Raw genomic sequence first — 26,077 nt, forward strand, 5'->3', positions numbered from 1 at the left:
TCCAAACCTTTAGAAATCCAATATTCAGCCAAACATACAGAATAAACTTCTGGGTTTTACTCTTTTTTTGTTTCATGTTTTTTCTTTTTCTGCTGTTACAGCAACATGTAGTAGCAAAACTAGTTGCCTGTATTTTTTATATTCTCTGCAGTTCTCCCTATTTAAGGGAGGAACAAAAATCAGGTAATTTTATTTGAACTTCCAGAAAAGCTCCAGGCCTGTGCCATGGTGGCAGCTCAGGTGTTCTGGGGCCAAGCCTGCATTTGAGAAGGGGTTTTGCCCAGGGTACTCACAGCTGGTTAAACATCCTCTTCATTTCATCTGTGATGTTGAGGGAGCAGCTGACCTCGTCGTCAGAGAACCGCCCGTTGTCCCCGTCCTGCTCCGACAGGTCGTCGTCCGACGGGAGCTTGCGCTCCTTCTTCTTGGAAGCCACCTGAGTTGGAGAGAGGAGCAGTGACTACAAGGTTCAGCTGAGGAGGGTGTGGGAAATACAGGCGTGGAAGTAAAGGAGAGGCGTTAGGATTGAGTGGATACAACCGTCCATCAGTTCCCAGGCAGGTCAGGGATCAGGAATTGCGTCTGCCACGAGAGGTGAACACATAGCACAGGGAAGCAGTTCAGAACAGAGCAAAGCAAGCTGTAGGCTGCCAGGGCTCTACAGATGTTCATCTGCTCATCTGGCATCTACCAGAGGACATGCAGAGGTTGGAATGATACAGGAACGAGCAAAAGCTGGCAGCAGTGCCCAGGCAGAGAGCAGTGACAGAACTCTCCCTCTCCTGCCACCACCACAGGCTGTTGCCTCCAGCATTGAACCACCAGGAAGGGACAGACAGGAAACCTTTCTAGAGAGCCTTTAGTTCAGGGTCATCCCCACCCCATCAGCAGAAACAGGCTGAGAATCTTCAGGCTGACAGAAGAAGGGTTGGATCAGTCAGGAAAATGCCCGGACAGCCCCAGAGAAATGAGGTTCAGAGAACTCAAGGGACACCCCTGCAAGGGGCACAGAGGATCTGAGGCTGTGAACACAGAGGACATTCACAGCTCGTGCCACAGAATCACAAACACACACTCCACTGCCAACCTACTGCAGTTTTTCCTCTAATGGGCATTTAAACCATCCCTTATTGGCCTTGTTCTCCAGGGTATTGTTCTCCTGATCATTTTAACCCCTGCATGGATGACCAAAAGTGTGTCCTGCTGCTACCTTGAAGCAGAAAGACTCGGCAACTCTACTCAGAGACAAGAAGGAACCACAATGCAGTGGCTCAACATGCCATAAAAAAAACTTGTCTTCTATAAGATTTGAGTCTTTTAGAGTACATAAGGAAAAAAAAATCAAACGTTCAGGCAGCTTCATTAGTAGAGACCACAAGGACCTTTTACAGTGGGTTTGGACAGCATTTGGCACATTGTGGCATCGCTATACAGAGAAAAGCATCAGATTTATTGAAAGATTGAACAAGACACTTTGAGATGGAAGTAGAAGGAAGGTGGATTAATCACAACTGAAATTGCAGTTGGGACAGAAAACCAACTGCACTGGGAGTTTGCCCCAGGCAGAGCTGTCACAGCTTTTGGAGCAAATTAAATTACTTTCCTTCCAGCACCAAGGAGCCCCAGTAGCTCAAGGAAAGCAACTGGAGCTTCTGTCTCACAGAGCAGCCAGAGAAATGTTATTTCTGGCCACGGAGCTCGAGCCAGAAATAAGAACATTCAGATGACAGTTCTACAAGCTTGAAATCTCTCACTTGTGAAGGGAACAAATGTGAGGGAGTAATTTATACAAGCCTAGACCCTGTAAGGCTGCTTTTTTTTCTTGCCCTGCATTCATTGCAGACTAACATCAGACTTTTTTATACTGAGACTTTTTTATACTAACATCAGACTTTTTTATACTGAGACTTTTTTATACTCTCTCCATTTTGTGCTCTTAGTGCTACAGCAGGAGAGCTACACTGCCAGACCCAGAGAGGAAAATATGTCTGTAAAGAAAAATTTCAAGAAAGGCAAATGACCTGGACCACACTCCTCAACATTGGCTCCCTCTTGCCCTACTCTGTGGAAAATTCATGGCCTAATCACCTGGAATATCTTGGAAACGTCTTCCGAGTTGCGCTGCTGTGCGACATCGCACAGCTTGGCCGTGATATCGATTCGGCGGCAGATGTCCATGTCCACCTTCATGGCCTTTTCTTGGATCTTTGTGTCCAGGTCTGTCATGGGCTGCAGGAAGGACAGCAGTGATTATCCTCTATTATTATACAGTTCAGGAAAGAAGAGATACCCCTCAGTATCTCTCTAACCCCAGGCCAACCTCATGGACTGACAGCTGACAACCAACATTCATGCCTGATGCTAATTCCTCACAGGGATTTGCCACAAAAAAAACCTATACCCACCCCAAAAAAACTGCTAATGAGGCAACAGGGAACTTTTATGGGTCAATAACAGGTTGTAACAATGGAACAGGTTGCCCAGAGAAGCTGTGGCTGCCCCATCTCTGGAAGTGTCCAAGGCCAGGTTGGACGGGGCTTGGAGCAACCTGGGCTAGTGGAAGGTGTCCCTGCCCATGGCAGGGGGTGGACATGATGGTCTTGCAGGTCCCTCCAACCCAAACCATTCTGTGATTCTATAAATAACATTTTAAAAAATGGAGAAAACCCCTGTGTAGCACGTGCAGAAGAGAATGAAATCTAAAGCCTGATGAGGATGCAAAGCTTCCCCTCTTTCAAACAGAAAAATTGTGCTGCACAGAGAAGTTGCTCTTAAATCAGATTCAGGGTGAAGCACCTTTACACATACCACGGAGTCATCAAATCGAGGCTGGATCTGAAGAGATCCATGAGAGCCTGTGACACGGAAAACACTCCTTCCTCTCTGGCATTACCCTGCCCTCCAGCCTGGCAAAAGTTTAATATTGCCCTGCTTCACTCTGGGTAGTTACAAACACAATTTATAAGAGATACTCCCACTCAGACAGTACATCTGGCTCCTTAGGAAGAAACATTCAAAAACCCCACAAAGCAAATTTTCCAGCCTAGTTGAGACTTACTCTGTTAGAAAGTCCCACTTCAATGGCCAGGCAAAGCTTCCACTTGGACCAGAAAAGTAGGAAAAACTTTTTAAATACTAAATCCCCTTTCTAAGGGGAAAGCTTTGGGGGTTTTGTTGGTCTGGTTTGTTTTTTTCCTCCTTCTTTAATTAAATTATTACTCGGTCTTCTCCAGCCCCTGTCAACCACCTTTAGAATTAGAGATTTTTGTTTTCCAGAACACACTGAGGAAAAGAAATCTCTAAACACTGACACACTCAAAACAATCTTATCCACTGAACAGGTACCAGTGATTTATCCATAGGAAAGCAAGAACCACGTGCCAACATTTTGCATTTCTCTGCTCTAAATATTTACCCAGTGAGATTCAAAGCAAGCATTCACAGTGCTTTCCCTGGGCTTTTTTTCCTCCCTTAAGAGTTTGCAAAGCCCAAAGGAGGATGTTTGCCTTCACCACCACCCTTTTTGTACACACGGAGCAACGTTTGTTCCTCGGTGCAAAAAGTCCTCCCAGGGATGGAGCCCCAACCAATTTCTCCCTTTCACACCCTCCAGCCAAGCACAGCCATCCTCGATTAAACACCAAAAGAAGAGCCAGCTAATTGCTGGATTTCACATAAACACATCCAGTGGCCCAGGGAGAATGTATTTGACACTGGGAGCAGGTTCTGCAGGTTTATATAAAGGCAGGAGAAGGCAGTTAGATGCAAAATTACAGAATAAATAAGCGTAATAGGATTTATTCGTTAGACAACTGGCACCAGCACTACTGTAGACTTCCAGAGAAAGGCACCTTAATGTTCACCTGTTTATCTCTCTAGATACCTGCATGAGTACATGATTTCACCAGGTCTAAATGTCAGAAAATTATTCAATCACAGCCTAAAAGACCCTCTGGCTTTGAAGGGAGGTCAATATCTAAGGAGACATGAGGAAATTCCTTTGAAAACCAGTCTTTTTTCTTTTTCTTAAACCATTAGCTTGAAGCAGCACAAAGCTAATACCTGACCCAGGGATATTGGATTCTTCTCTTCAGAGCTTTCATTAAAGGAGATTAAACCCACATTCCTCCCTATGAGGGTGGTTTGGCCCTGGCACAGGTTGCCCAGAGAAGCTGTGGCTGCCCCATCCCTGGCAGTGTCCAAGGCCAGGTTGGACGGGGCTTGGAGCAACCTGGGACAGTGGAAGGTGTCCCTGCCCATGGCAGGGGGTAGGATGGGATGGGCTTTGAGGTCACTTCCAACCCAAACCATGATTCTATACAGTGTATTCCTTTAGGAACAGGATTTTCTTGGATAACTCAGACCCAACCCCCCATGTCAGCAGCACATGGAGCTGCACAGTGTTGACCCCTTTGTCCTGACCTGGGAGTTCTCCAACACTTTTCTCCAGGGCTGCAGCTCTGAATGCTGGCACTGTGGAGAAGGGGAAGGGAGGGAAGAGTCTGGGTTATGGGCTAAGCAGCAAGTTAATGCATCTCTACACAGACCAGACAGGAAGCAGGGGAGGGAGATCTGTCTGATGCATTAGATCAGAGGCAGCATCACACTAATTACACAGCAGCACTCACTAATCACCTTTCCATGAATGAAGCCATTGGCATGACACACACACTCACAAAGGCAGTGGAGGGGCCACTCAGTACTTACATCACTCATCAGACCCTTAAAGACCACAAGTTCTGCTTTCAGTCTCTCAATCTTCTCATTCAACTCCTCCTGGAGAGCTTCTGCTTCCTGTGCCTCCTGCAAGAGAAAGCACAGAGAGGTGAGAGCCCAACTCAACTTACTGTGTCCAAAATAAAACACTAAGAAAAACTCGGCTCCCCTGAAAATTCTTCACAGAAAATTAGACTTGATGGACCAGCTGGAATAACCCAAACCCAATGCACCTGGATTAGAGGTCCAACACTATAATCAGCTATAAAAAAAGAGGGGGATGAGCCATGAAACAGCCTATACTAATGACATAATTATAACCAAGCATTTTTTAAAAGAGGCAGGTATCAATTTAGAAAAGTAAGAAGTGGGTGGCAATTGGGAAAAGGGAATAAGGAAGACCTGGCTGCAGCAAAGTCTTAAGGTGAAAGCTCCTCACTTATCCTGAGCAGGCTGATAAAGCACATCACCACCCCCTCCATCCGCTTTGTCACCAACTTCAGCACCTTCCTGCTCCAGCTTCCCAACTTTATCACTGTCATCTAGAACAGCACACCCAGCTACTCTGGCTAGAAGTCAGATTTTTACTTAAAACACAAATTTAAATGATGACCAGCATGATAAAACGTGCAGAAAAACTTTTCAGTACAAACTGTTCAAACCTCACCTCTCGCAAGGTTTCTACCATAGATTCCAGACTCATCCTTCTTGTCAGTTCCTCTTCCCACCTGAAAGACAAGATTTGCAGGCAAAGTGTTAATTATACAGAAAAGTATTTTCCCCCTCAAAATCACAGGTCTGAGAGCTGTAGGAGATGACAGTTCTTTGAAATGTAGAGCAGATGATCTCCCCCACTTGTTCCCCCTCAAACAAGGAACACTGAGTCTGTGAGAGAATAAAAGCTAATTCCACTTCCACTGGGATCAGCATTCCTCCTGATCTCCTACACAATATGGAATCATGGAATGGTTTGGGTTGGAAGGAACCTCGAAGCCCATCCCATCCCACCCCCTGCCATGGGCAGGGACACCTTCCACCAGCCCAGGTTGCTCCAAGCCCCATCCAACCTGGCCTTGGACACTTCCAGGGCTGGGGCCAGCCACAGCTTCTCTGGGCACCCTGTGCCAGGGCCTCCCCATTCTCACAGGGACGGATTTCTTCCTCATCTGTAACCTAAATCTTCCCTCTTTTAGTTTCAGTTTTAGTTGCAAATAAGGTGGGAAATTTTGAGTGCACAAAGAATCAGTTCAAGGGAAGTTATGTGAATTAGTTATCTTATTATTTACCAGTCTGTGCCATCCATTCACACATTCATTTGCCTTCTGTATCAAGAACCTCAATAATCTCCATGCTCCAGTCACTTCCCAGCACTACATTGCAAGGAGAGCACTCAGACAAATTCTCTGAGGGCAGGGGACACACACTGCTGCTGCAGCAGGGCTGCAGTGGAAGAAAGGCAATCAGAGCTATAAACTGTTCAATTAAACCTCACACTACAAACATCAGCATGTTTGACTTCATTACTGGGGCTCTGAGCAACTTGGTCTGTGGAAGGTGTCCCTGCCCATGGCAGGGGGGTGGAACAAGATGATTTTAAGGTCTCTTCCAACCCAAACCATTCTAAGATTCTACAATAATTGGATTAAGTGTTAAAAATAAAAGAACAGTTCCTTTTTAAGCACTGAAACTCCCTAAAGAGCAAAAACCAAACAACACGAATTCAAAAGCTGAGAGTCTTGAAAACATGACAATACACATTCATACACATGGATGTTGTTGAGTTTGGGAGGGAGAGAGAAAGCAAAATGTTTGTCCTCTTTTTGAATGGGCAGTAGTGCCACACCAGACTCGCCTGGTCTAACAACAGGAATTACACACCTTGAAAAGAAACTTTGCATACCACATGATTAAAAACAACCCTGTGAACAGACTCTCCAAGTGCCACCACAATAATTTCGGTTGCCACTTCAACACTTTTTAGAGTTTAACTGAAAACAGCAAACTGGGAGGCCAGAAATCCATCAAATCAAAGCATTCTGGAAAATACAGGGTTAAGTGTGCCAAAATGCATGGATCCATCCTGTTTTCCACAGAAGCCTGGCAGTGGCTGGACTGCAGGATGTCCAGTGGAGGCTGATTTGATGCACACACCATCCCTGTGCTACTGGGTACAGCTCTGCCTCCACAGTTTTAATCCCACCTGGAATGGAAGGCAGGGTGGAAGTTTTGGGCAGGGAAGGATGTGGGCAGACTGGTGCTGGTGCAGTTTGTCTCCAGGAGCCAGAGGCACTTGAACAGGTCACACCTCCCTGGAGCTTCAAGCTGGCAGTGCAGCTCCATCCACTCTTCCCTGCCATTGTGGGGCAGAAATATCCCACACAACAACATGTGTAAGTTGGATTTATGCAGCAAGATTTGTTGCGCATCTTTTTACCAGCATTGATTGGTTGCCAAGCAGAGTAAAATATTTATGCTGAAATTTGCATTTGTCATCAAATGTTTGAACTCGGATCTCCATACCCTGTTTGTTTTTTTGACTACTAATTACATGTATATTCCTATAAAAATAGTAACTTTGCTTTTCAGATTTTTATATCAAAGGTAAGAAGGTGAAATTAATTAAAGCAGGCAATTATACTGTCAATCTATAAGATTCTAAGGTCTCCTTCTGTTACAGGAGAATCATTCTCCCTGTTCCTGCTGCCAGTTATGGACGGGAGTCGAGCAGACACTGCAAAAATGGATATGCTGCTTCTCAAGGTTTGAACTGTTGGAATGAGGGAGCCTGGCTGCATCCAGGTTATCCTGCTGTATTACTGCATCCTCACCCTGGTCATTCTGCAGAGGGATGTATTTTTGGAAAACATCATCTGCATATTTTTCCTGACTATGGCAAAAGTCAGGAAAAAGGATTAGCATTCCTCCCCAGTTCAGCCACTCCAGGCAGCTGCCAAGATTACACAGCTCCAAGTCTGCTCAGACTAACCTTCCCCATCCTGCAGAAATTCCAGGAGTTCCATTGCTTTGCTTTGTGCCAGTTAAAGTGCATTTTACAGAGCAGGGATTTACAGCCCTAATCCCCCTCTGTCAAACTCAAAACAGCATCTTCAAGAGAAGGGGGAAAGGATGGCACCTTCTATACACCCTCCCACAGGTCCTGTGTTCCGCTTATTATAGGGACAATAAAACAATCAGACAATTTTTAACCAGAAAGTTCCTGCCTAAGAGAAGGAAATTTTCATTGGATTGATAAAAGGGGTCCTACTAACCATTAATATCATATTCTTAACCCTAGAGCATATTTCTTCCACCCACCACCAAGCTGATTAACCTCATTTAACAGCTAAAAATGCCAATCTTACTTTCTCCTCAGACTTAAACCTCGGGAGACTATTTGTAGGGAGGAGAGGAAGGAGACTGGGCAGGAAGGCAGAGGATGACAATGGAGCAGAGGATTAATTCTCCATTTAAACTTCCAAGGAAGTGAGACAATAGGAAGATTGCTCATTCCTGTGATCATCCTGTATTTGCTGGAAGACACCAGACTTTAAAGGGACCTTGGCAGCTGTGCTGCTGCACATTCCAAAAATCCAGCAGTATGGAGTCGGCATCCACTGAGAGGATGTTAATTATGGCTCTGATGTCTTTATTATTCAACAGACTAAATTATTCTCCCAGTCATTTATATCAGTCAACACTTTTCTCTTCAGTTACCATCTAAAAGGAGAAGACACTATTCCACAAGTCTTAATCCCAGCAAGCTGTGGATGCCCTCAGCTCCTTGGCAAACATGTGGGGCAGCCGAAAATGTCCAGGAAAGGGACTGGCAGCTCCTGGTGCTCCCTTCATCCCAAGGAATAGGGAAGCACCACCTGAATAATCACCTCTGCAGCAGCCAGGTAACTCCAGAGCTGGATAACGCCAGGAAAAAGGGGCATGATCAGGGACTGATCCCTGCTCTCTGTGGCTGCACCCAGAGAAGGGCTGGAGCTGTGCCAGGAAGGGTCACGTTGGATCTCAGGACAAGGTTCTTCCCCCAGAGGGTGGTTGGCACTGAACAGGCTCCCCAGGGCAGTGGGCACAGCCCCAAGGCTGCCAGAGCTCCAGGAGGGTTTGGACAACACTGAGGGACAGAGGGGGATTGTTGGGGTGTCTGTGCAGGGCCAGGAGTTGGGCTGGATGATCCTTGTGGGTCCCTTCCAGCTCAGGATATTCCATGACTCTGTGGTTGTCTGATGAGGACTGTAATACCCAAGAGGGAAATGGATGGAAAACCAGCAGTCTTCCCATGCTTGCAGCAGGATATTAATTCCCAGCTGCTCCAGCTGCTCCCAAATATACTTATTTCTTGGCTCAGATTGCAATGATTTCCAGCTGCATCCAAAAATGTTTTTTCTAACTCAGAAACATTGCCATCCAAACCTACCAGACTTTAGGGTTTCTTACTATCTTTTCAGTTATTTCTTCTTAAAAAAAGTTCAGCATTATGAATTTCAAATGTAACCAGGCTTTTATTCCTTCTTTACCACCTCCTAAGGATGTTTGAGCTCCAACCACCCCAAATAAAGGGCTAGTCCAAATTTTTGGAGCCTTTTTGCCAGATGTGACACATCACATTCCGGTGGCATTCCGTCATCCCTTCAGAACCAGCTCCTGCTGCAGTGCTGTCTTACAGAACAAAGGATGCCGGCTCCCTTTAACGGGAAGGATATTGGGCAAACAAAACACTCCAGTAGTCAGCCAGGATTAACACTGCTTAGAGAGTGCTCTCGTAAAGCTGAGTCACACCACAAACTTGTGCTTCCTCTGAAATGGGAAGAGTAGCAACCAGCTCACCGATCCCAACATCCCCTGTAGCTCCCAGGGAAGAGATGGAGACATCTCAGGATAAGTCCCTTCAAAGCTTCTCTAAGTGTTCAAGCCTTAATGCCCATGAAATTAAACTGAGCAGTTTGTGTTGACACAACAAGCTTCAGAACACTTTCTCACTCTGTGAACACCAAACACGACCATTTTCCATTCCAATGTTCCATTTTCCTTTCTCCTCTCCCAGAATTGATGCCAGTTCAGGAATACTGACCAGCGAAGGGCATCACCCACTGCAGCAGATTGGTAAAACCTCTTTAGAATGCAAAGTTTTAGAGGAGTTTGCCTTGCCAAAAAATGTTCAGAAATTGTCTTTTAAATGATTTTCAGATGTCTGGTTTGATTCAAACAACAAACAACATGCTCACAGAACACAGCAGGTATAAACACACTGGTTTAAGAATGATTTTGCTCAAGGCAGAAAGGCACAAGCAGAGCAGTTACCTGATGGTATCAACTGCATTATTCTTTCATTTAAAATATCCCTCAAGGAATGAAATATTCATCAGGTAATACTTAATGACAAAATATTTATTCCATAAGCAAAACTCTTTAGGAAGACAAGTCTCTTCTTCCTGGTGGTTTTATGGAGAGTCATGGAAAGGAGAAAACTTCCAAAGGGAACAAGAGGATATTTTTATAGTGGTCTAAGCATCTCCCCTGCCACTTTCTCATGTGCTGACTGAAACTTTTCACTCATTTATTGGAGTGTCTTCCCACCAGTTTATGGAGAGAGGAGCAGCAGCAGACAGGAAAGCACTCCAGAGCTGTTAGGTGTAAGTCCACAACAGGAAACTAAAGTGTTAGTTCGAGCAATAATTATAAAAAGGCTCACAAAAACATGACCAAGTCATGATACCCAAACCCACAAACCCACGGAACCCCCCCTCTGCTCCAGGAACAGCAGCGTTGGTTTCTCTTGCACACTAAGACAACACCAACCCATCCGTGGCAGGAGCTGCTCCCAGCCCTGCTCACGTTGGACACAAAGCACCTCCCATGTGTTCTCAGATGGGTCACACCTCGAGGAGAGGGAGGACACAAAGCACCTCCCATGTGTTCTCAGATGGGTCACACCTCGAGGAGAGGGAGGACACAAAGCACCTCCCATGTGTTCTCAGATGGGTCACACCTCGAGGAGAGGGAGGACACAAAGCACCCCTGATGTGTTCTCCTCGGATGGGTCACACCTCGGGGAGATGGAGGCAAATGGCAGGGCCAAGTATGACACCTCCCTGCTGCCCGGGAGGGTTTGTCATGGGTTACAGACCCAGCTTGGTGCTCCTGCCTGTTCTTCACCACTCTGGGCTCCTTCTGATGCCCATCTGTTGTTTACAGGAGCCCCAAGGCAGCACTGGCACGAGATTTAACACCCAACCCGCCCCAGCCCAACGATTTAATTCCTGCATTACTCACGGTCGTTACACACAGTTTACTCACACCTCCCCTGTGGGGCTGTAGGAACATGCCCACTAATCCCCTTTCCAACACCCGGATAATAAATATCAATATTACAGTTTATAACTCTGGTTATTACCCACTGATTTCACTGGAACTGACTTCACGGGCCCATCAGATGTACAGACTCAGATTCCCACACAAAAAGGATCCACAGTTTAATCCCAGAATCAGCCAGGGCATGGCACTGTGGTAGAGTTTGGGATGGGAAAGAATCACAGTCAAGACTTTCTGGGCAGATTTAGAGAAACCCTCATGACACCAGACTTGTGCTGCAGCACCAGCCTCTATTTAACCATTTGCACTGGTGTTTGTTAATTGAGAGGAGAGCCCACATCTGCCATCTCCTAAACCATTCCTGAGACTGGAAGGCAGTTCAGGATTGTAAATACCAACAGCTGCCTGCCTGTTTCCATTAGCTGATAGAGCTGGACCACACAAGGTGGATTTCATTAAAAAAGAACCTCAGTGAAGCCTTCTTTACTTTCACAGAATTCCAGAATGGTTTGGGTTGGAAGGGACCTTCAAGACCATCATGTCCACCTCTCTGCCATGGGCAGGGACACCTTCCACCAGCCCAGGTTGCTCCAAGCCCCGTCCAACCTGGCCTTGGACACTTCCAGGGATGGGGAGTCCATAACCTCCTGGTTTTTTGTTAAACAAAACAACCAAAAAAAACCCCAAAACAAACGAACAATTCACTATTCTCTCTGATTTTAGAATCCTTGTTTAAGAGATCATTTTCCTTACAGTCATAGTTTTGCACTAAATTAGACATAAAGTTGCATTAACCAACTGGCTCCTTCCAAATGCCACCTCTTGTTTAAATGAGCATTTTTAAGATGCTGTAAAATACAGGGATTCTTCCAGATTATCCTAAGCACTGATCATTTTGATCCTGCCTTTTTATTGAAGCAAATTAAATGTTAGTTGATAGGCTCCATGTAAAAGGTATTAATTAATGGGAAGGCCTGATTCCATTAGAGCCTGGCTGGGACACAGCGGGTGCAGCACTCGAGTGAAGAGGTGTTTCTGCCTGTTGCAACATCCTCCCACAGAACCTCTTTGCTAGAAATCATTCCAGCATCAAATTTCCCAAACAACAGGGCAATGGGGGTTTATCCCCAAACTTCCACCAATGGTCTAGATGAGACACAAAATCACTGCAGAGCAGAACTGGCACCTTTGGCACTGTTGGGTGTTCCATTATAAAGGAGAAGTTAATATTCAAGTCTTATTCTAGACTGGTGCTCTACTTTAAACAGTCAAAGAGACCTTTGAACAGCAATTCCTTGTGAAGAAAATTGCTAAAAGGACTTAGTCTACGGAAAAACATTGCCTAATTATGCCTCCTGATTACACCCAACAAGAAAGATGCTCCAGCCTGTTACTAGAACCACAATAAAAATCATCTCCAGGTTCCTTTGCGTCTCCTTGCTGACCACACGAGGTGTTTAAACAGAAGCCTAATGACACCAGAGGTCAACAACATCAAGTAAAAGCAGCAGCCAAGCCTGCATTCCTTCAGAGAGAAAATTATGGGGCTTTTAATACAGCAGGAGAATCCACAGGGAATTGTGTAACACTCCCAGCAACATTAAACACACTGGAAGCTACAGAGCTAGTCACCACTCCCGGGTGACTTATTCCTGCAAACACACTGCCCTGAAAGGGTAGTTTGAAGGCTGAGGCGTCCTTTGATACTTGGATAAGATCTGGATCTCTCTTTCTGTGCTTGTGCCCAGCCCCCAACACAGAAATCCATTCACAAAGACACAAGATACTCGCTCAAAACAGGTCTAAAACAGCAGGTAGGGCTGCTCTGGGGTGTTCTCAGTGTATTTTATATAACACAGAAAGCACCTACAACACCTCCTGTCCTTGCAAAGGAAAAGTGCTTGACTATGAGCTTGAGTTACTTTCAATCTCACAGCCAAGTGAAAGAAAATCTAATCACCAGCCTGGTTTCTAAACCGTTCTGCTGGAGAATCCAGACCTTCTGCTAGTAGGAAAGTTACTTTCACTGACAGAAAAGTTTTGCACAGTTTCCTATCTGATGCTCACACTTTGCTTTCCTAATCCCAGTTCATATTCTCTTGGAGAGAAAGATCAGGCCAAAGACAACAGAACTCAAACCTGCCTATCACTGATGTGCCTCATCTGCAGCTACGAAAGACTTCAAATATTGTTTAACAGGTCAAACCCATCAGAAGTGTTCAAAGCCACAACTCCTACCCATGGAAGCCAGGAGGACCTTCCTGAAGAGAACCTGGGCAGCTACAGGAATTGTTTTTAGTGTTTCATGGAAACTCATGGCATGTGTACATTTGTGCCTGGCTCTTCTGCTACTCCTGGTCATCTCAGGAACAGGGAAAGGAGAACTGCTGAGGAGGAACAAAAGGAACAAAACCACAAAAGGCCTCTGTCTGTGCAATCTTTATAAATAAAGTATGCACACTCTAGAAGGGGAGTATAATTAAAATTAACATTTTATCACTATTGTCCTCCACACCTCCCACCATTGTGCTATCACAGGAATACAACGTTTTCCTGCGGCGAAATGATTTGGGGTTAGTCATAAACTGTTCTGGCTGATAAGATACCACCAATTGTGAGCTGGTGGAGAAAGGCTTGGGATGTAATTCAGGATATGATAATGGATACAGAAGGTAAACTAAACTTTGCTTTCTGTATCTTCTCCTCAAATGTCCCAGCACCAAAACCACAAGAAACAAGAGATCAAGCTGGATTTCATGGAATTGGATTTCATAGAATCCAAGACTGGTTTGGATGGGAAGGGACCTTAAAGATGATCCAGCTCTACCGTCTGCCATGGGCAGGGACACCTTCCATTAGCCCAGGTTGCTCCAAGCCCCGTCCAACCTGGCCTTGGACACTTCTAGGGCTGGGGCAGCCACAGTTTCTCTGGGCAACCTGTGCCAGGGCCTCCCCACCCTCACAGGGAAGGATTCCTTCCATGTGCTTTCCCCCTCCCCAGCAGGCAGAGCTAAAACTGGGTTTATTTCTCTCTGCACCAGCAATTTCAATTCATTTTTCACTCCTGTCAAACTCCTCCTGACAGTGTTTACAACCCTTGACAAAATATACAGCTCTTAAGCATGAACAAATAACTGCAGTGGGGATCTACTGCAGCTCTTGACAGCTGAAATGCAGTTCTGGGGGAGGCAGAGCAGCCCCCAGGGCAGGGGAGAGGGGTTTGTTTGGTAACACCAGCAGAGGCACTGCCTGCCTCCCACTGCCAGAGAGCTTCCCAGGAACTGCAGCATTCCCAGAACCAGCCCTCACAAAAGAGCCTTGTGAGAAACAGCAGCTTGGGCAAAGGAAGGTTTACAAGGTTGGCCTGGGTGTTTGTTTTGGGAAGGGAAAACATGGATAAACCAGTCTACAATTAGAAAAATATCAATAACTTGAGACTAGGCAAAACCATCAGTAGAGAGGGGGAAAATATGCAACACAGAGAAGAAGAATCTGTCAAAAGCCAACAACCTCTGCGAGGTTCTCCACTGCAAAAGGGAAATGTTATGATGAACTTTAAACTTCCAATTTCTGAGACAGCCCCTAGGTTTTTTTAAGACAGCCTTGGAACCATCAGGAACACATCAGAGACGTGTGCTGCAAAAGAATCGAATTAGCTAAAATATCAACTTCTAGCAAGCTGTTCTTTGTCATTAAGACAAGCACTACTACTCCCTGTGCCCCCAGGATACTCAGTTCCTACAATTAGTCTGAATTCAGGCAACTGCAGGGAAGTGGGACCTTCCAGTGTCTCCAGGATATCTGCAATGACATTTTATTCTGAAAGGAGATGGCAAACAGACACTTTGCTTGACAAGTCAGCTCTGACTGCAGGAATATGCCCACACCTGGCACAATAAATACCATTTGGTCTAATATTTGTACCCAAACACCCATTTGATCATGACACTTTTGGCATGATCAGAATCACAGCACTGCATGTCGGGCTTCTCTTTAGCTCAACTGTGCAGAATTAAGTCATCTTTGTAAATATTACTGTAGCCTTGGAGGCTACTACTTCAGTCTTCCTGGGAAAATGCTCAAATTCCCAGTTCTTCTCCTCTTGTATCAATTAAATCCAAGGCATTTCCCCCATTTTGTAGATATATCCACTTATTTTTCCTTTCCCTCTCTACACATACTTCTATTAATAATGAAAAGGAAATTTAAAGTGGACACATCCTGATTTCACAATATTGGAGGATGGCCTCATATTTCCCAGGGTTTTTCCTGTGCTGCTGTTCTCATTTACCTCTGAGAGGTCTCAGGGTGAATGTTGGGCCAGCAACCCATGGACTGGCAAAATTAGAAAACAAAGAGGGAACGGAGAATCACAGAACAATTTGGGTTGGAAGGGCCTTAAAGACCTTCTCATTCCAACCCCCATCATGCAAGCAGGGGGAAGTTCCACTAGAACTCCAGGAACTAGTAAAATTGGGAAGGAATCCCATTTTTCTAAAGCCCGGACCAGCAGTCCCTGTGCCACACTCTCATTTTCAGCTCACAGACAAGTCCTTGCTGTCTGACCAAAGTGCTTTCTACAGAACAGCAGCTCCGCACTCATTTTTCCACATTAACACATCAACTCTTTATCTCCTTTACCACTAAGGGGTACGCAGAGCTCTCCTCCAGGCCTGCACGAGAAAACTGAGGGCACAGCTCAGGGAACAGCCCCAAAGAACATCCCATTCCTGTAAAACTGTTGTCACAAGTGCAGATAAAGTAATTACTCTGCCTCATTTGGAAACAGGTAATCCGAAAAGCACAGGATTACATTGCTGGGAGTGCTGCTGGCTACGAGTTAATTATCAAATACTGAATTCCCATGTAAGGGAATCTCTAGCAAACATGAGGACTACAAACCTCCTGCATCAATGACAGCTCAGCATGTATAGACATTTATTTACATTTCTTTTGCAGCTCTGCCTATGGAAAAGCTGCAATTTTATGGTATTTAGTACAATGTGCGTTCAGGTGTTTTGCCCTAACACTGTGGCACAGGCAAATATATGAAACTGCTGGGAAATTCAGCTGAATAAACTCACTAATGACCACTCTCTTTGAAGAAAATATTATCAAAATGCAGCAACAGATGCTATAGAATCAATAAGGCTGGAAAAGATCTCTAAGATCATCGACCTATAAAACTTAAGGTGAAGGACTGTGAGCCTAAAGAAAAGGACTGATTTAAGTCAATATTTTTTTTAAGTTTCCCAGAAAATCCAAAAACCAGCCTGAGAAACAGCTTTATGTTTATCTTCCCACCTGTGGAATGGAGGGGGGTTAAATTTCATTATAGACATGTTCAGCATCTCTGAACAAATGAGAAGCAGAAGTTGGATATCTTGAAGTATTCTTTCTTTGCAATAGCAGGGCAGGAAGCAGAAGCCCATCTAGTGCTTTTAAATCTCATTTCACTTGCACAGGCTATTCATCATCTCCAATTTTTTTGGTCCAAGTGCTAACGTGAGAAACTTGTAGGATTGTTGTTTTCCTGCACTGAAAAGGTCAAAACAAGCTTCAGAGCCCCTGAGCAGACAAAGGGGAGGCTGGGCTGGGGAACACAGAGTGTCATTATCCCAGTGTCCCAGTAAAGCCATGTGATTCCTTTGGACAGCTCATCTCCAGCATCCACATCATTACTGGAATAAATACAGGCTGTGGCGGCACAGAACGGAGCGAGGAGAAGCATCTCCTGCAAATTGGAAGTTGGTTTGTTTATAAGGGAGTTCCCAACAAAACTCCAGTACAGCAATGAAACTGCACAATGGAAAGGGATTATTATAACTGAGTCACAGAGCAATCCCAGCAAAATCCAGCCATTGTTTAGGGAAACTTCAGAATTGCCTCATGCTCTTCATTTAATCAAATATATTTCAACGGCAGGAGATAGGAGCCAGCGTGCCTGGCCCAGAAGCTGAAGCTTAAAAGAAAAAAAGTAGAATAAAAAAAGTAAATAAATTTTTAAAAATTAAATAAAACCAACAAAAAACTCAATTATTCCAGCCTTCGATACAGTTTTAATAGTTTGCTAAGATGCAAGATTAATAACATGAGGCCTTTCGGAAAAATCCACATTAGGTAGTGTTAAGCAAATATTTGCAATAAATAAAAGCTCTTTGCAGCTCTCCATCAAATATGACTTTCCCATTTTCCAAGCTAAAAATTTAACTGGCCTTGATACACTGTGATTTCCAAAGCAGGGGGTCCCATCCTGCTTATCCTCTCCCAGCACACTCCCTTCAAACTCTTAGTCCTTCACCTCCATTTCAGCACATTCATTTTAGAGCAATATAAAATAGCCATTAAAAAAATCAAACAGGCCAATGAAGGTATTACCAGCACCCAGAACCACACCAGAATCTGGCAGGACTTGTTTCTGAGGCCAAGAACCCCAAGAACTTCATCACTTCGAGATAAAATCCAGAACATGAGACTTGAGCTGATTTGCAAGGTTTTTCCTCAAGTTTTTAAGCAACACAAGAAGAATCCATATTTTTCCACAAAAAAATTTCCCCTCTTCCCTCACTTTTCCTTTTTTTTTTTTTTTTTTACCTTGAACTCTCAGTTCTTTTTTCTGTTTTACTTTGTTGGGAGTTTTTTGTTGGTTTTTTTTTTTTAATCATCCCAGAACACAGGAGAGACTTCCAGAGCTGATAAAACCATCAGTATGGAGGAAGGTTCTTGTGCAAGAGGAAAAAGAATAAGAGAAAGAAAGTACACAATAAACCAGATTGGAAATCAACTTATAATCAAGAACACCTGTAGTACAAAGGAGAACAATTCTATGTAGTTCTGGCCTTGCAGCCACTTAAAAAACATGATATAAAAGTGTGCTCTAATGTTCACCATCACTGTTTTAAAAATCCATTTGTATTTTTAGGGTGAACTACATTTCACTTGTAATCTCACACCTCCTGCTGCCGAGGCCTCTCAGCACCAGGCAGACACTTGGCCAAAATTCTGGCAGCTGAGGAGACAAGTAGTTCCAGGAGAGATTTAAAGCCATAATAAGATCTAAGGCTAAGCTGTCGGAAAGTCCAGGCAAACTTCTGTGGCATGTTTTTCCTTTCTCTTTCCTATAAACACCTAATGAAAGCTCTCATGAATGTCCTGGTAGAGGCTGCCAAGTTAAAATAGTGCATTATCTCAGCTTGTGACTCCATGGAATATTCTTACATCACAGCTCTAAGGAATCATCCACCAGGCTTGTAACTACAGGAAAGTTTTCCCATGTAGGGTGAGGATTATTTCTTTTTACAACTGCCTTGTGACTTCAGGGCAGTGTGTTATGAAAAGGGAGCCCTGGGTGTTGTGAGTGCTGCACTAGGGCTCTCCTGCTCTCCAGGTGGAGCAGGGATTCTCTGGAACTGAAATGTAAACTCATATTGAGTCTGTGAGTCCAAGGGAAGTTTCCCCAGAGGATCCCCAGGTAGGACCCTTGTGAGGAGAGGTTTGCACAGTGAGCTCGGGGTCACTGAGCAAACCAAGGCTCTGCCTGATTCCCACAACTGAAAAAAAATCCAGTTCCACTGATGGCCTTCCTGAAGGATTGCTTTCAGGGATACACCTGAAATGGCACATGCTGCATTTGAGCTCCCTGGTGACCTTAAAAGAAAAAGAAATACATCATTGTCACAGCACAAAATAACCCAAGACAGCACCATTTCCAACAGTTACTGTCACCCACCAACACATGGACCCCACCTCCTGTCCAAGAGATACTCCCATCTTCTCTCATTTCAGTAATGAGGTAAATCACCCATTTCAGGGAAACACTGATCCATTCCAGGAAAACTGATCCATTCTGTAAATAAATGCTGAACTGTGTAATTAAACGTAGACTTGCTAAACTTAGCTGTTAGAATGGAACCTGCACCAAGTTCAAAACACTGGTGTTTAACATCTTCTCTCATAAAACGCCTTTATTTACTCACTGATTTCATGAGTAAATGCTTTCTGTATATAGCCCTTCCTTCCCAGCTGTGCTGTAACCACTGCTGTTATCACCTCAGTAATTCTCAAAGGTTTGGCGAAATAAACACCTGAAGAAAAGCACCAAGATCAGTGTTTACAAAGCCATAGTGTTGTCTACTCTCCTATACGGATCTGAATCAGGGGTCATCTACAGACACCACCTGCGACTCCTGGAACGCTTCCATCAACGCTGTCTCCATTCAGTCCTAAACATCCACCGGTCAGATGATGTGACCAATTCATCTGTTCTAGAGCAAGCAGCAGTCACAAGTATTCAGGCCATGTTACTGAGAACGCAGCTGTGCTGGGCAGGCACGTCTCCAGGATGAAGGACCAACCCCCCCCTCCCTAAGATCCTGCTTTATGGTGAACTTGCCACCGGCTGCCACAAGAGAGGAGCCCCAAAGAGAAGATACAAGGACTCCCCAAAACAACATCTCAGCCTTGGCCATACTGATCACCAGAACTGGTCTACTCTGGCCTCCGATCGGGAGGCCTGGAGACACCCCATCTATAACGCTGCTGATGCCTTTGAGAAAGCACGCAGGATCACCCTTGAGGAGCAAAGGCAACACAGAAAGAACCGTGTCTTGCAGAATTTACCACCTAAGGAGTCTTTCTGCTGTGCCTTCTGCAACCGGACATGCCTGTCTCGTATTGGCCTTTTCAGCCACCAACGCGCTTGCGACAAACGTGGGGAGAGCCCTTCCCAAATGTTCGTTCGCGAAGCCTGGCCATGATGAATTCTCAAAGGCTCTGATAAGACCAAGTGATAAGAGATCAGGATTACTCTTCTTTGCAAAGGAACCCGAGATCCAGCTGGAATTTATTACAGCACCATTTTCATTCACTTCTGCAGTTCTTCAGCCTGAAATGGCAAAAATAATTGCAAGTTGCAGTTGAAGTGTTCCCTGTTCTCCTTGTCTTTAGCTGTATCTCCTCTGCCCTCCCTCTTCTTCCATATCCTTTAAGAACCAGCCTCAAAACTGAGAGCTTAAGTCATTCAAACTCAAACCAAAGAGTTAGTCACCTTAATCTCTGCCCCAATACTAAATACTTTTACTGAAGCTACTAAAGATCAAATAAGCTTTTTATTAAAAAAAGATAATGCTTATCTGCCCTCAGGAGTCAGGAGGACAGGTGGAGTACACATCCAGTAGGTATCAAAGTCTCCCAACAGTGCTCCTATATATCCATTATCTCATCAACATTTTAAGAGTTTTATTACCTTTGTAAAAGTAAATATATTTAAGGGCACCTTTTATGTGTAGTGTCAAGATTCTGACAACAAAATAAACTGTTGTTTGAGGGCTCTGAGGACACTGGAGGGAACACACAGCACTTCTAATAGTGCTCTTATAGATCCAATATCTACATTTCAGGAGCTTTATTACCTTTGCAAATGTACATATATTTAACTGTACTTCTCATGTGTGGTGTCAGGACTGTAAGAACACAAGTAATAAAAAAAGAAATAAACTGCTCTTCAAGGGCTCCGACAACACTTGAGGAACACACAGAACTCCTAACAGTGCTCCTCTAGATCCATTCTTGTATCTGCATTTTAAGAGTTTTATTACCTTTTCAAAGGTAAATATATTTAAGTGCAGTGTCAGGATTGTAAGAACACAAGTACTAACAACGAGTAAGAAATAAACTGCTCTTCAAGGGCTCCGACAACACCTGAGGAACACACAACACTCTTCACATGGGCCTTCAACAAATAGAAGAATGTTCTGTTTAAACTGTTTTAATTACCTCTTGTACAATGGGCAGATTAATAAAGTTTAGTATTCCTACTTAATTATGGTGACCAGCCTTAGAGAACTATCATTAAGCCACAGCACCCTGCCATTTAGATGGAAGAGAATTAATAAAGATGACAGCTGGGATATAACATCCAACATTAGGCATTTTTAAATACTTGTACAAAGGCAAAACAGTTTGAAATTCACACAAATGTAATAGTTGTTTTTTGCTCTGTTTCCAAGAACAAAATTGTTTAGTACTTGATTTTTAGTAGCTGGGGGGTATAAACAGTGAGAGCAGTGACAACCCTGGGATATGTGTGGAGGGGAAGGGATGGACAGCAGAGAGTTCTGGGGCAAACGTGGTTAACCCAGAATGGCTTGGGTTGGAAGGGACCTTAAAGCCCATCCCATTCCACCCCCTGCCATGGGCAGGGACACCTTCCACCAGCCCAGGTTGCTCCAAGCCCCGTCCAACCTGGCCTTGGACACTTCCAGGGATGGGACAGCCACAGCTTCCCTGGGCACCCTGTGCCAGGGCCAAACCACCCTCACAGGGAGGAATTTCTTCCCAATATCTCATCCAACCCTACTCTCTGTCAGTGGGAAGCCATTCCCTTGTCCTGTCACTCCAGGCCCTTGTAAATAAATACTACCTCTCAGTCTTGCCTGTCGGCTCCTTCAGGTACTGGGAGGCCACAAGTAGGTCACTCCAAATCCTTCTCTTCTCCAGGCTGAACAATCCTAATTCTTTCAGCCTTCCCTCATAGCAAAGGGCCAGGGAAAAGGACCATAGTGACTGAGACAGTGACCTCATTCAGCTGCCATACAATTACAGGAGAATTAAGCTGAGTCATGGACCTAAACCCCCCCCTAAATCAGAGCTCACCACGGGGCTAAATCCCTGCCCCCAGGCCTAGAGTTGTATCTCACTGGGAATTTTATAGGAGAAAGATCAAACAGCAATTAATGCTTCACTGAACACTGGAAAAGGAAAAGGAAATAGGGTGACACTTCTTTCAGGGCTGAAACAAAACAACAGCAGCTCAGTCCCTCAGCACCCACAGCTAAGGGTCTGTCCTGGGTGAGGCTCCCACCTACCTTAAAAGGAATCAGTAAATAATAAGACAGAAAATTCCCTCCAGCCATCAAAACTGAACAGGGAAGAGCCTGCCTGCATTGCATATTAATGGAGAGAAGGATCTGATGCCCAGAAGGGAAGAGAAAAAGGAAGGAAAATGGGTTTATTTGCAGAACAGGCCCAGCAGAGCTCGCTGTCCTTCAGGGCAGTTTCACCATGGGAATCACGGCCATTCCCAAGGGGATACAACACTCCACAGCCTCTCTGCACGTGGGACGTCATTCCCATGGTCACTTTGTCCCTTTAACAAGAAAAGCTGATCTCCCACTGACAGCCAGCAGCTAAGAATACAGATTAGTGGGAAAACATTTTCCAGGACATTAAGGAGTTCCGAAGTGCTTTTTTCCCCCCTCCTTTTCCTTAAACAAAACAATAAAAAAGGGAGAAAAAAAAAAAAAAGAATGGTTTCAAAATTGTGTGGATGACAAACAGCCAAAAGGAAGGTGATTCTGGAATAGTCATCTGGGGAAAAAATTTAATAGAAGAGTTGGAAAAAGAATCCAGACTGCCCAATGCTTCACCATATGGTCAGTGCCTTATGGAAAAGTTTAGAGGGGAAAATAAAGATTTAGTTTCTGCCTGCAAGAGGGGGATTTTCCTGTAGCAGTTTCAATGACAACAGCTGTTTGAAATATTAAACATTAATATTAAAACATTTCCCATTATGGTTCAATATTAATGTGCCCTTGCCAATTTATAGAATTATGTAAATTTACACCAATACCTAGTCTTCTTTTTAACTAGATTTGACTTGTCAGGGCTTGGCTTCTAATGATTGAACTGACATGGGCCTGATAAATTTAAATTCTGTTCTCTGTGTAAAAGAGAGCTGCATTTAAAAAAAAAAATGCATAGTTCTATTTTCTCCCCTCAGAGACAAATTTTATCTGTAAGAATCCACAGGCAGAAATAGATTTTCCATTGGAACCACTGATTTGGAATAAATACTGAGCCAGGATCCCTTTGATCTCAAATTCCAGCCTGAGTCACCGCATGGACTAAACACTGTATTTAAGGGAAAGGGGGATCCAGTCCTGCTGTACCTCACGGCTTCCTTCATCATCCCTTCCTCTGGCTTAATGAGCCACTGCAAATTAACAACTTTTCTTGCCCACATGAAGAAGTCCAGGATCTCTGAGCTGTCATGTTTTCCACCCAGTCCTGGGACACACACAACCCCCAAACCTTTCACAGCAAATAAAACTGGGTTTGTGAGGCTGTGGTAGCCCTGTGTCCCCATAAGCAGATAATACAGAGCTTCAGCTCAAGTTTACCTGCTCCCAGGTAAGCTTAAGATTGGGAAATCTTAAATGGTTTGTCCACAGCACCAAGAGATTTGGGAAGTTACATGGAATTTAGGCACAGGCTGTAGCATCAAGTCTTGGTTTCTATTGAATTTCAGTGCAAATTCACAATAAACACACTGAAATGAGCATCGATTGAAGGTTAAACTCTGAGCTCCAATACTACAGCAGTGATCAAGCTTTTGATCCCACCCAGTTCGAGTCCTTCTCTAAAACAATGAATGTTCTTGCTTTCTGGGCAGAAAAAGCCAAAAAAAGGGACAAGTGAACATGTCTCCAGAGAGAACGAGCAGCACTGGGCCTATTTTTGAAGCCATGACACAGAAAGCTGACGTGACTCCATTCAGTCCCAAAATCTCCTTGGATGAGGATTCAAATTAACAACGTTTTGGGACACATCAAGTCCAGCAAGCTGCTTCCAAATGGAGCCCAGTCCCCAGCGAGTCACATGGAGATGAGTTCGTGTGGAGATGCTGGAACAAAAGGGCTGCAGGAATCACATCATCTGTGATTCACACAGTGACACTGTCACTGGTCCATGTCCTGTGTCACTAACAAGCAGGACTTGTCCTAAATGGGCACAGAGCACCATTCACTCCCAGCCCTCTTGATTTTCTGTTACAGAAGGAGATCCAGAGTCATTTTTGTAAATGGATTGACACCACTCACAGCAAACACAACACACAAAAGATTCCCACACAGTTTAAGTCTTGTAAACAACAGCTAACAATTTAATTTTTTAAAAGGTTTTTGAAACTAATCACCTTGGTAACCCATTTGTGGTAAAATACATGTCTCCCAGTTGCCACTTTCTGCCACAGCACTAGAAGAAGTCATTGAATCTCCATAATTCCCACAAAGCATCCAGCATGGCCTCTGCTAACACCCCAGCAGATCACCTGAGCTTTTTTCAAGTTTAATTTGAAGCAGAATGATCTGATAAGAACTGTTTCTAGACCAGGTGACATCAGGGATTAGGAAACACTTATTTCTTCATCATCAAAACCAAATCCCACCCTCCTAAATGACTCCTCCATCAGCAGCAGGCACAGGCACCTAAATCCTGTTCCCCCCGCCCCACTTCCAGAGATGGGGGCTCCACCACTGCCCTGGGCAGCCTGTTCAAGTGTCTGACCACCCTTCCCATGAAGGAATTTTCCAAATATCCAGTCTAAACCTCTTCTGATGCAACTCGAGGCTGTTTCCTCTTGTCCTGTCGCTGTGAGCAAAGACAGACCCAAATCAAAGCCTTTTAACAAGGTACCTGAAATTCAAAAAGCCCTCAGTGTGCCCAGGCTATCGCCATATTAAAGTCATCGTGTTTCTGCCCCTTATTCCAAATATATCATAAAGTGGAGGCAAGTTCCTTCCCTTCAGACGCAAGAACAGAATGCTTAGAAATTTAAGAAAAACATGATCAAGATAACACAGCACAGGAAAGCAGCTGGAGAGCACTGAAACACTGATACAAAATGAAACTGGAGACAGAAAATGAAGCAAACCCCCTGCAGAAGCCATGTGTGTGGTGGGGCAGAGCAGGGCAGAGTCCGAAAACTGGTTTAAAAACACAGCTGTGCATTAGAAGAATAGGTTTAGGTGGGATATTGGGAAGGAATCCTTCCCTGGGAGGGTGGGCAGGCCCTGGCACAGGTTGCCCAGAGAACCTGTGGCTGCCCCTGGATCCCTGGAAGTGTCCAAGGCCAGGTTGGATGGGGCTTGGAGCAACCTGGGCTAGTGGGAGGTGTCCCTGCCCATGGCAGACGGTAGAGCTGGATCATCTTTAAGGTCCCTTCCAACCCAAATCAGTCTGATTCCATGATTTCCCTGTGCCTTGTTTCCCAAGCAATCTTGACCCATTTTTCCTAACATTTCCTATCATTTGTTACCTTTCATTATTGCTCCTTACTTATCACTTCAGAGTTCTTGAAACAAGGTCACGAGGCTAAAGAAGAGTTTCAGTTACACTGAACAACGTACAGACACACACTGTTCAGCTTTTAAACTTAAAGAAAGTGGAAAAAATCTCCTCCTTTCACGTAGAAACAAAAGAAGCTGGGTTTAAACATTAAAATGGAGATTTTAATCAGAATATCCCAGGTGGGAAGGGAGCCTCGAGGTTCCTTGTAAAAAACAACAATCTGTGAATATTTCTAGCAAAATTTAAAAATAAAAGTAAATTTCGTCAGAGAAAAGCAGATGCAGGAAGCCAAACTGAGACCTGGCAGATCATCACCACAAACCCTGAACCACAAAAAAGCAGCTGCTGAGCCATAGGTGGGTTCAGGGCTCTCTTTAGCTCCAATCCTGCTCCAAAAGCCCATGATTATCCATGACGAAGAGCTGGAAATAACTTGTTTCTGTGTTTGTTTTCACCTCAGCCCTAAATTGCAAGGGTCTGGGGAGATTATTTGAGCTTAAGATCAGAGCTATCACAGGGGTTTTGCTCCCAGACCTACTCAATGTAACGCTGTGCTCTGAAAATCTGGGGTTTTTGCCTTCAGAAAGCCCAAAGTTTCCCAGGGTGAGTCATGGAAGGAACCCAAAGGTAAGTTCAAAACACACAGAGGAAGCCCTGTGGTTCTCTTGCAGCAGAGGAAGCTTTTTCTTGAAGAACTCAGCAAGTTCTGGCCCAAGTTTCTCTGAAACTCAACCACAACACAAGGGGGTGGTTTTTCTTCCAGTTCATCTACAAATTCACTATTTTAATTAGAATTCAGAGCAAAGATAAAGCTCAGAATAACTTGCAGAGCTAAGACAGTTACTTCAAATCATTCCTAACAATCTCAGCCCTCCCTGGTCGCTCCCCTTACAAACCAGTTTAAGGCACACAC

General features: G+C 44.4%; 1 protein-coding gene across 1 annotated transcript in view; it reads right to left on the minus strand.

Moving 5' to 3' along the window:
* The window catches only part of IFFO2 (intermediate filament family orphan 2), a 38,448-nt gene that overhangs the window by 6,883 nt on the left and 5,488 nt on the right, over positions 1 to 26,077 (minus strand). Inside the window, 4 exon segments of the mRNA XM_008927306.3 lie at positions 294 to 436; positions 2,089 to 2,229; positions 4,708 to 4,803; positions 5,384 to 5,444. Coding sequence (XP_008925554.3) covers positions 294 to 436; positions 2,089 to 2,229; positions 4,708 to 4,803; positions 5,384 to 5,444 — 441 coding nt within the window.

The sequence above is a fragment of the Manacus vitellinus genome, unplaced genomic scaffold (genome assembly GCF_001715985.3).
Source record: "Manacus vitellinus isolate BGI_N305 unplaced genomic scaffold, ASM171598v3 scaffold_92_pilon, whole genome shotgun sequence".
Lineage (NCBI taxonomy): Eukaryota > Metazoa > Chordata > Aves > Passeriformes > Pipridae > Manacus > Manacus vitellinus.